At 43.8% G+C, this 11,912-nt stretch overlaps 1 protein-coding gene across 1 annotated transcript in view; it reads left to right on the forward strand.

The window, feature by feature from the left end:
* The window catches only part of LOC119162196 (nose resistant to fluoxetine protein 6-like), a 93,170-nt gene extending 84,910 nt beyond the window's left edge, over window positions 1-8,260 (forward strand). The window contains exon 15 of the mRNA XM_075879242.1: window positions 599-8,260. Within this exon, the coding sequence (XP_075735357.1) occupies window positions 599-886 (288 nt within the window). The 3' untranslated portion in view covers window positions 887-8,260. The remainder of the gene's footprint in view (window positions 1-598) is intronic.
* Window positions 8,261-11,912: the final 3,652 nt, after the last annotated feature.

Here is an 11,912-nt window from a genome sequence, read left to right on the forward strand (position 1 = left end):
GGTCTTTTCACTCTCCTCATAAGAAACGCTGCTCAATTTCTTGGCAGCAATGTCTGTTGAGGAAACGTACCACAGTGCCTTTGAGCGTCAAATGAGCTGTTGCTAACCATATAGTCATTTCGGATTATTCAACAGAATGGCACGTAATTTTATAAAATTTCACTTGATGAATTTTATATCCTGCAATGATCACATATTTTGAAGATTTAAACACCACTGAATTATAAACCCGGATGTTGAAGTCAAGGTTGTCCAATATTTGTGGCCGGTAAATTCGATTTGATTCTAGTGCATGCAAAATATTTTACTGAACTTGAAGTCAACACACGAACTCACCGAACTTCTACAAAAAGAATAATGAAGTTGACCGTTTTTCAATAGGCAGGCTACATAGAAAATTGTTGGAAGTTATTTTAAATATGATAATGCGCAACCACTTGAGAATCTTTCGTTGCATCGACAGCTGTGAATAATTTGCATGTTTCATTGAATGTATTGTGAACTTCTTTTCTCAAGCACCGTTTCTTCTCACATTTTGTACAATAAGGTGCTGTCTGCTGCCATAAACTCACAGGCATATTTATCATTTCACTTCCAGATCACACTGTTTTTTGCGCTGCTTGTTTGGAGCTTCCTTCTGGCGTACCTGGCGTACCTGGTATGCGAAGGTCCCACTGCAGTTCTGGACAAGTTCGCTTTTCAGAAGCTTACAAGAAGACGCAATCCTTCTAAAAACCAAACGCAAGAGCAGCGGCCGGATGGTGTCGACGACATGCCGGAGAAAAAAATGGAAAATGGCCGGGTCAGCTCTCTGCTGAGAAACGGCAAAGTGAATGGCTACGGTGTACCCGATTCACGGAACGGTGATGTGCGTTGTCTGTCGTGACGATCTCAGTCGATACTGCAAAGGGTGTGCTTGTGTGCCGTCGCAGATGTGTGGGTCATCCCCGCTCATTCCTAGCGGATCAACTGCTGTCTCAAATATAAGCCAACAACGTATGGAAATTAAGGTTTGGCTTGCGATAACACTGCCTGTGTCCATATCTGCTATCGAAGCTTTAGTGCAGCACACAAGAAAATAAAAGAAACTCCATGTGCACCGGATTTCACAATCAAACGGAAGTGTAAAAGTTGGTGGTTGTAGTTGATACAAATGTACAAAAAGCCTCTCAGTAGTCCCTTAGTGTAGCAGTACGACGCTACAGCACTGTTGTCGTCGTCATCAACATAACCTAGAGTGAGGAAAAAAACTATACCATCCTCCCTTTCTCAACAGCCAACTCATACATTTCAAGTTTATCTTGCTTACTGTGCAAAAAAAAAGAAAAAACGCAACTGAGCTATCTGATTATAGTGTTAATTGTATTGACGCTATACGGCGCAATGTTGTCGCTGGTGGTCAGCAAAAAATAGATGTGCGAGACGAGTAAGCGATAAATAATGTGGATGCGTACTACACTGAGGCTGAAAATATGTATGCGTGAAGTTTTTGGACGTATGCTATGGTACGCGGGCTCGGTAAAGATATTTCAAACCTGTGTATATGGTTGTGGAACGCTGTACATGTGCCAAAAAGTTTACTGGCGCTGACCAGATTGCACTAAATAATAATTACCTTTTAGCATACAATGTGATGTACTCTGTCCTCGCAGTAGTATAATTGTGAATCGTGAAAACTTGGGCACTTTGGTGGGACGCAACTGAAAATATACGAACAGCGCAACCTAGAAGTAGTTACAGCGTAACAACGGAAGCAAATAACAAGGATAGAAAAGAGGACAGATTAACAATAATTGAATAATGATTGATTGATTTGTGGGGTTTAACGTCCCAAAACCACCATTTGATTATGAGAGACGCCGTAGTGGAGGGCTCCGGAAATTTCGACCACCTGGGGTTCTTTAACGTGCACCCAAATCTGAGTACACGGGCCTACAACATTTCCGCCTCCATCGGAAAATAATTGAATAACGAAGTGGTGTACATATATAAGTGAAAAAAGAAATGGCCATGCGTAGAGGGATGCAGTTAACAACCACTGCAATACAGTGTCAGCAAAACTTTTCTCTCTTAATTGTTGAGTGAGCTGGAATCAAGTACACAGCTTCAAAATGATCGAGATACGCAGTCTTTTTGTGCAATAGCGCAACTGATACGGAACTCGCTCATCTACCGTCTAATTAACTTTTTTATTAGACTTCATTTATCTCCCTTGTGGCCTGCAAGTGGTACTCGCCTTTTACCTCGCAACGCTCAAAGAGGGCACGCAGCCGCAGTCTCGGCTGTGGATTCTGAGGTGTCTCTGAACCGCATAGTGCACATTATATTATACTCACTTAAATGGTCATTCAAGCACCTTCCGGTTTGCCTATGTACATTTTACCGTATCACAGCGGAAGAAAGTGTACGACACCAATGGCGCAAGGTAAAAAGCGCGTTCGGTGTATCACAGAGCATCTTACTCTATTTGCAGCTGAATGATCCACCAACTTACAAAGCTTTGATAGCTTTTCCGTGGTGGAAATAAGATAGTGATACAAGCGCATTTCGCGATTTTTTTCGCAGCCTATGCGACAAGTTGGGGAGATAAGGAACCACAACACAGTTGTTAGGAACTGAAGCATTTTGAGTCTGAGATTACCCTCCCTGATTTTTTATTTCTTTCAAAAGCTTTTCCGCAACAGCAGAAATGAGACGGTGTGAGTAACCAGTGCTTAAGAGGCGCTCACCTGTTCTTTGAAACTGCTTATCATACAATGCGAGCATGACCTCCTAAGAGTGGTAACAAGGCATGCATTATGACACCCCTTTTCACCAGTTTCGAATGAGCTGAGTGGGAAGGTAAAAAACGTTTTAACACTACTAGGTGAGGACAGTAAGCTTGAATTATTGCTCCGAAGACCAAGTGTTAGGTCTGAGATCGTAATGAAGTTGCCAGACGGTAGCTCGTGAGTAAGTTCAAGATGCAAGTGATTCTAAAACAAACCTTCAAGACTAGGAGCAACAACGTCAAAAACGACATGAATCAGGTTCTGAGACTAAACACTCTGTCTTCAGAGAAAGTATATGTGCTGACTGTTCGCACCGAGAAGCCGCAAACTCATTTTACCTTTGCACTCAGCTTATTCAAAACTGGTGAAAAGGGGTACATTAATGTATGCCTTGTTAACGCTATTAAAGAGTCATGCTCACGCTCGATGCAACGCAGTTTCAAAGCACAGATTGAGGGACTCTTAAATGGTGGTTACTGGAACGCCCTGATTTATGCTGTTGTGGAAATGCTTTTAAAACAAATAATAAATCAAGGAGGGCAACCTTAGCCTTAAAATACGCCAGTTCCTAAGAACGGCGTTGAAATTATTTCTCTGCACAACGTGTCGCATAGGGTAAAATAAAAATCGGGAAACGCGCTCGCATCACTGTTTTATTGCCACCCCTGAAAATCTATCAATGTTTTGTAAGTTGGTAAATCATCCAGCTGAAAATGGCGTAACATGCTCTGTGAAGCACAGACCGCCCTTCGTACCCTTTTCTATTGTTGTCGTATATATTCTTCCGGTATCCAGCAGTAAGATATACACAGAGGGAACTGGAAGGTTCTTGAATGACCGCTTAAGAGAGAGAAATCATAATATTGTGCGCAATGCGGTACAATGTGCTGACCCGCCGGTCGCGGGATCCGAATCCTGGCTACGGCGGCTGCATTACCGATGGAGGCGGAAATGTTGTAGGCCCGTGTGCTAGATTTGTGTACACGTTGAAGAACCCGAGGTGATCAAAATATGCGGGGCTCTCCACTATGGCGTCTCTCATAATCACATGGTGGTTTTGGAACGTTAATTCTCACATATGAATCAAAATCATTAATGTGCTTCAAGGACATATCAAAATCCACTGCCGAGACTGCGGCTGCGTGCCCCTCTCTGAGCGCTGCGAATAAAAAGGCAAGCACCACTCGCAGGCCACACGTGAGATAATTGAAGTCTATGAAGCAAGCAAGTTGGACGGTACATGTGTAAGCTGCACATCAGTTGCGCTATTGCAAAAAGAGATTACGCATCTCGATGATTTTTAAGCTGTGTATTTGTTTACAGCTCAATCGACAAGAGACATGGCATTGTATCGCAGTGGTTGTTAACTGCACCCTTCTTTGCATGTCAATTTTTACTTTGCTTTTTTTCTTCAACAAGGTAGACAAAATAAGCAAACAAATATGTATGACAAATATCCGGGAGGAGTAATACCTTTTCATTCTTTGAGAGGCGACCCCGACCATCCGTTTATCGCCGTTTGATTTTGGGCTTGTTGGTTCAACACCTAAGTGGAAGAGGTGGTGCTCAGGCTAGGCCACGATATACGAACGTGCATAAGTGGCACTGTCTTGTGCATATTTTATAGATTCTTACAGCACTGATATAATTATATAATGCTTAACTTCTTTTAAGTGACTTTCAATTATAAAATTATTATTTTGCGTAATTCTGCATACACACCCCCAAATACTTTTGTGTTTGTGTGTGATACACCGCCGGGGCATTTTGCTTGTTTTGGCGCAATTTTGCTATACCCCCTTCCCCCTTTTGGCCACTTAGGTTCACTTTTGCTACTGCACCCGAAAAAAACGTTCCTACCATAGCGTGGAAGTTTGCAAGTACGCCCATTGTATAGGTCCAGTCCTACCAGTTAAACCCATTTCGCGGGTTGTAGGGGTGTGAGTTATAGAGGGCATTTGCACCTATTGTGTGTACTTTCGTTTACAGTGCAGCGCAATTCAAGGTCAAAACAGGTTCCGAGCGAGAGGGCCAGATTACTGTGCTGGTCACCAGGGTACAATGGAGTGTAGCCCAAATGTTTATTGTCAAAGCTTTTGCTGTGCTATGGTTCATGTAGCACGCAAGGGCATGGCCACTTGCTCGCGGTTGGCAAACGACCACTGCCCTTTCTCTTTTTTGCTCATCAACGCCGCTTCTTCCATTTCATATTTGGCCAAGCTGCGAGAAGAAGGACAGGCGATCGGACTATCACGTGAAGCGTAATAAAGGCCAAGCCAAGCTCCTCGCCCTAAAACGTTACTGTGCGGTCATGTAGCGAAGTTTGTTGTTAGTGTTCGGGACACCTGTTTGGGGACTTCCCTTCTTCCCTGTGTGTTATAAAATCTGTGGTCTCATCTTCATGAGTAGTGCGACAAATAATCAATTATCACACGTGCTCAATGCGTGCACAATTGTAGCGTGGCAAGACTTCGAGCATCGGGTTGGCTTGAAGAGTGCTCAATGCGCCCATTAATGACTACGCTGCTTTCATAGGTAAAGGACATGTGTGTCTTTCAGAGAGTTCATCGGTTGCTCTAGTAGTATTCTGTTCTAACTGTTTTGATGTGGAGAGGTTTATGTTTATATTGCCTCGGCTACTTCATATCAATAAGTTCCGAAGCGTCAAAAAATAAAAAAAACAGTGATACTGAAAAGTACCCAAAAATTAACAATCAGCAAAAAAAAAAAAAAAAACACCAGGCCTGCACGGAAGGCCCAGCAAAGTAACAGCGAAAGCTCGAAGAGCGGCCTGTCAGAGCAGTTTCTCCACAGTCATTGGGCAACCGCATCAAGCACACTTGCTGGGTACCCGCTATGGCATTAATAACTATTATTTTCTGGGTAGCAGACCAGCAATCGTTATGCTATTGTTGTCATTCTTCTGAAAAGCGTGGTATCCGCTGAACACTTGGGAGGAATTTTGTGGCAGTCGTTCACGCAGGGGCTGACGAAGATGAGAAACTATGCCTGAAGTGGGTATGCGCCACAGTTCATAGGTTCTCAAAACAAGCTAATAGGTGATCAAGAACAAGTTTTCTAATGAGCTGAAAGATTGGATGAACCCCTTAATTGCTATGCGCATTGTGTGACGCCTCGTTGTTCTTTTGCAGTTCTGAATTGCTTTATTACTCATAATGACACAATACATTTCCCGATACCAAGCCTTTCTAAGGCAACTTTATGAGCAAGTCCCAAGCTGGTACCAGCGTCACTCAGTGGTGGAATACTGGGCTGGCACGCAGCGTACTCGGGTTGAAGCCCCTCTGTGTCCTGGGTACTAGGTTTTTTTTATTTCGTCATAGTGGTTAGGAACACCGGTGGTGGTGACGGCGCGTGGGACAAGAGTTTTGATCTCACAACAGCCTTCATTGTGAGACACAACAACAACATAATGGCACACTGAAACCAGTCAAGATAGCATGAAATATACACTTTGCTTGCAGCAGTTCACGATGTCATAAAATGTTCACGCGCACACTTTTTCGTTTCTACTCTCAGTGTATGTACTAACACATCATTTGATATATGTCAACTTCTGGCTGTCTATCACAAGCGCTTATCTAGCCCAGTCTCTACAAAGAAGTCTGCCAGGAAGATTTTAACCTTTTTCTGAAAATGTATCTCTGGGCAATGTCCAAGTAGTTTCTTTATTGTGAGGGGCCGTCTGTCAAAACTTGCAAGTTTGTTACTTGATTTTTTTTCATTCGCGTACTTTACGCACTACAAAAGAATATGGCGAACATTTTCTTCTGCATGACCACTATGGCATATCGGGGAGCTGGATTGATGTATTTGGTGCAGTAAGCTGTTTGTGTAAGCTACTTTCTGTCGAAGTCTGTGAATTAACGTCTCCAAGTGTCGTAGAATATCTGTCGCAACTGAAAATTTTCTGTGTGGATCAACTTCAATAAGTACTGATTCATTTCATTCAGGGCTACCAAACTACTTCTCCATAGAACAATGGTTAGCTCTTTCGTTATAAAATGTCGGATATCCACCCCAAACATGGAAATTGCACAATCCTGTCCTCCGTTCAGTGCTTTCTTGGCGAGGCTGTCTGCCTCTTTATTACCCTTTGTTCCAAATATGACTGGGTATCTACTGGAATACGATGTTGTGACCCTGCACTGAGTCATATTTCGTAGTTGTTCCAATGCATTGTGCTATTGCGCCATTTTTTTGTAGTGACCTCACATATTTGATTAACTTGAGGGCAGATTTGCTAACCATCCATATCACCCACTTTCGTGTCCCGGAATTGTCGCGAAAATAGCCACTTGCTTTGCTGTCATTTGGGAAGACTTATGCGGTAATTTGTATTCTCTTTTCTTGAATTTTGACTATAGAGACTGCACAGGCTGATGCTTCGTGATTGCACGGCCCATCTGTATATATCTTTCTCTTTTCATTGTGCATTATATAAAAATGATGAAGCATCATCTGTGCCTCCACGAGAAGCTTCATGTCTGCTTTCTTCCGTATGCCATCTAAATAACAAATAACTCTGGGAACTGGCAGCATTGAAGGGGGTTTTAAAGGTTTCCATTGTTTATATCGTGGCACTACTGCTTGGAACAATGACACACAATCCTGTAGTCGCATTGTCATTCTTTGTGTTAGTTCATCAAATAAAAGATGACTTTCATGTTGCGTAAAAATTTTAAATAAGTTTCTAGATGTTTCTTTAGCTCGGAATACTTTCAAAGTGGCTGTTGAGCCTCTGCATACACCGAATAACTGGAAGTCGACCGTGGCAACGCCACACAAACTCTCAAGCCCCTTGCCACTAACAAGTGAACAAGTGAAATCTTCTCGGCTGCTGACTTGTAGGTTGCGGGATCGAAGCCCGGCTGCGGCGGCTGCATTTACAATGGAGGCGGAATTGTTGTAGGCCCGTGTGCTCAGATTTGGGTGCACGTTAAAGAACCCGAGGTGGTCGAAATTTCCGGAGCCCTCCACTACGGCGTCTCTCATAATCATAGCGTGGTTTTGGAACGTTAAACCCCACAAATCAGCAAATCAATCAAGTGAAGTCTTCTTTCTGTGGAGGCCGGAAGTCCATGCAGCAGAGGCATGGAGTAACTAAAGATGGGGCGCATCTACGCAACATATGGGGCCAACAGCAAATCTGTAGTACCGTCCTATTTAGCTCCTCAGAGATGGCGGAGGATTTGAATGGCTTGATTCACTTTTTGTTCAAGGGAGTGGGGAGAAGGCGACTTTGTTAGTCTCTGGTTTTAAATCACATCTAAGTATTTATAAGTTTTTACCCCTTGAATGGGCTGGTTTTGTAAAATAATGGGGAAATATCCAGGTATTTTTAGTGTAAAAGGTAATTTGGCTGTTTTTTCATACTGTTGTGTTCTCTCGCATGTTTCCTTTTTTCTTACTTGATCACTTGATCAAACTTGCAGATAAACATTGTAAATAAATCTTTGTCGTTTGTACGAGTGCTTCATCTGTCTCGTTGGCGATGAATCCTACGAACGGGGCTAGCTACCAAAACTGAAACTCGCTAGACCCGGAGTCGCAACACCAACCTATAATACCGTGCGATGACGGCTTGTGATGAAATGTCATGGGAATACACGCCTGAGTGTGTGACGTTATGATGACGTCGCATTGTTGCGGTCTCACACATCATATGTTGACGTCACGGGCGATGATTTGACGCATCAATCGTGCTGTGCCTGATGCCCCTGGACGCTGCAGTGGACGGTCAATTTTTGCGTTTGACAAGGCAGTTAAGTCTTTCATCTTAAAAAAAAGCCTTATAAGTATGCTGCCCTGTTGAGTTGATGAAGCGAGATGAATCGTTCAGTTGCCCCACGTACAGTGTTGTGGAACTGCGAATTCGGTGCTGTGAGAAAAATACATGACTTTGAAGTTAGCGGCCCACAATTTGGCATGAAATTGTATTCACCAATGGGCTTTTTGAGCATTGTCCCTAACACAATTTAACGAATCCTAATGCTAGGCCTATTGCTAGAGAAGGTTGCCGGCCAACAGGATAGAGGAGCTAATAATTTTTTTTAAAACTGATTCTTAAATAAGAGAAAGGAAGATAAAAGTGAGCTCCGTAAGTGTCTGCAGCATAGTGCGACACCTAAACAGTGGGTCACGAGGTACGGGGTTAAGGAGGGGTTAAAAAGGATAGGGAGGATAAAAAGGGATCGAAATAGAAACAGGAACAAGGAAAGAGAGACACACATACAAAAATAAGGAGAAAATAGGAAAAATGTCGGCAAGAGGTCGGAAAGAGGTCAGCCAGAGCTGCCTTGTCGGAAATCATGGGGGCACAGCCGGTCGGCACGAAATCCGGTGAGCGAGTCCCTATCAGCTATGAATGAGGACAGTCTGTAACATAGCAATTTACGCTTCCAATGCGACGCACAGTACTGCATAAGAGTTTCGAGAATTATGCAAGCATTTCACTCTTTTAGTGATTCGTACTAGTGGAGCAATAAAGCAGAAAAAAATTCAGCGGGTTTTGCAATTATGTGAATTATTATGGGCCTACGACCACCCTAACCTTTTCAATTTGAACGATCATCTTTTAATAAATTTTCTTTCACAGAGCACACTAGATTATTCTTGGCCATGCAGACTGCATTTAAACTTAAGTATCAGTAGTATTTTGCTGGGTGTGAATGGGTGTGCATGCTTGCGCGTGCACGTGCATGTGTGTGTGTGTAGGTGTGTGCATGGTCCCTTTTATGTTTTTTTTTTGCTTTGACAGCCATGCTCTTGGTGTGGCAATGAGAAATTAAACTTACGTGCATGACATATTTTGCGTGATAATGGATTCTAACATTGACATTTACCTGGCACACTTCGATCGAGCCGGCGATTCAATTCACCGTGAAACGTGAAAAAACGTGAAAGTATTGTCTTCCTTTGCTGGATGTGCTAATGAAAAGGCAAACAGCGTGGGTGGGGGGGGGGGGTAGTGGTGAACGTTCAAGCTTCTCTGTGTACCAAGAACCTACGCACACCGAATGGTATCTGCAGTTTACTTCTAACCACCCTACCGCACACAATAGATCAGTGGTCAAGGCCCTCCTGAATCGTACAAGGGTCATTTGCAGCTCCAAAGAATGCAAAAAAAAAGAAGTTAGCTCCGCCGACCTGCTGGACAATGGATACACAAAAAACTTTCTTTGTGAAGTACGCCAGCGTCTTGGCGAAACTGCCCCACCACCTGCCTTCTGCAAAGGATGACCCTAACAAGGAGGCCTATCCGAAACATTCCTACCGCATCTCTCTCCCATACGTGCCAAAATTAAGCGAGCTACTGTCCAGGCTGCTGGGGAAAGTGAGCATTCAGATGGCGCACAAACCCGCCTCAATAGTCGGGCGAATATTTGCAACCAGAAGGCCGACTGCCGAAATAAATGTTTCCCGTGCTGGTGTACGAAATTTCATGCACAGACTGTCCTGCCACCTTCATCAGTGAGACAAATAACTTCCCCGAATATTCGACCACCTGGGGTTTTTTAAACGTGCATCGAAATCTGAGTACACGGGCCTAAAACTTTTTCTGCCTCCTTCAGAAATGCAGATGCCGTAGCCGGGATTCAATCCCGCGGTGGGTCAGTAGTCTAGTACCTTAGCCGCTAGACCACCACGGCGGGGCAGGGTTGTTTAACAGCGGTCAAACTGAAGCACATGATATAATGAATGTATGACGTAACTAAACCAGTAAAAACAGCAACCTTGTTCAAAATAATAAACAGACTTTTGTGGAAACATTTGCAAAGGAGCCAAAGTGATGAAGACAGACAAAAATAACAGATGAACCCATGGTTGCACAAGCAAATAGATATATCCCAGCAACAGACCAACAGCCGCGGTGGTCTAGTGGCTACGGTACTCGGCTGCTGACCTGCAGGTCGCGGGTTTAAATCCCGGCTGCAGCGGCTGCATTCCCGATGGAGGCGGAAATGTTGTAGGCCCGTGTGCTCAGATTTGGGTTCACGTTGAAGAACCTCAGGTGGTCGAAATTTCCGGATCCCTCCACTACGGCGTCTCTCATAATCATATGTTGCTTTTGGGACGTTAAACCCCACAAATCAATCAAATCAGCAGATTGGTGTTGGAGCAATTTTAGATCCAGGACGGCTAACGCCGGCCCCGACAGCGGCCCGAGGTCGGGTTTTCGGCCAAGTGGAACTACTTCCGATGTCAGCCCATTGTTCAAATTAACCTGGGACCCAGGTTCTGTCGTTGCAATTACCAATATTGATGCAACACCAGCCCACTCTACACATGCCTATGAAGGCTTGTCTTTTCACCTACGTAGTTGCCGACACACAACATTAGACCGTTCTCGGGCCACTATTTTACCAATGAAATGCAATTAATACGCCTAATTTCGCTTTACGACGAATATTGGCTACCACTGGCTCGCCAATATTCCACCGTTATTATAATGGGCTTTTTATTACTGGCAATAATAAGCCGGTAGAAGTTTAATACGCCCCTAGAGCTTCGCCTTGCAGCTTATAGCAGCCACGTACGAGCTTTGTGGTGGAGTATACTTCAAGGCGAATGACCACTGGCTGACTTAGTGTAGAAACACTGCGCAATTTCACATATCGTCCATTTATGCTTTTCTTTCTTGCGTTGCCCATTAGCCTCTTCACATGTAGGGCGTAAAAGTGCACAAGCCTAGTTAGTGTCTTGTTTCGCCCACACATTTCTTCTCAGTCTGGCGGGAATTTGTAACCTAGGCTGTTCCTTTAAATATTAGCTAAAAAACATTAACTAAAATAACTGCTTGGTGCAAATATACCGCACACAAGCAACCTATAAATAAAACTACCTGAACACAATTTTTATAACTTTATTTCTAAATATACTAAGTCCAATCATTTATTTAACAGTTCAGTTTTTCAAGTTACTGCTGTTCAGTAATACAGCCCAAACCAGCAAAGGAGCTCAACAGGGCTTATGGGCGTGGTAGAGCTGGCAAGGGCAGCAGGGAGGGGTGATGGTTTAGAGCCTGAAGCAGGAGATAAGGCAATGACGGTGGGCTGCCCAGGGTCCTGAAAGGAGCGATTGGGCAGAAAGCGAATCATCACAGGCTGCCGCAGATCC

The sequence above is a fragment of the Rhipicephalus microplus genome, chromosome X, assembly GCF_043290135.1.
Source record: "Rhipicephalus microplus isolate Deutch F79 chromosome X, USDA_Rmic, whole genome shotgun sequence".
In the NCBI taxonomy this organism is placed as follows: domain Eukaryota; kingdom Metazoa; phylum Arthropoda; class Arachnida; order Ixodida; family Ixodidae; genus Rhipicephalus; species Rhipicephalus microplus.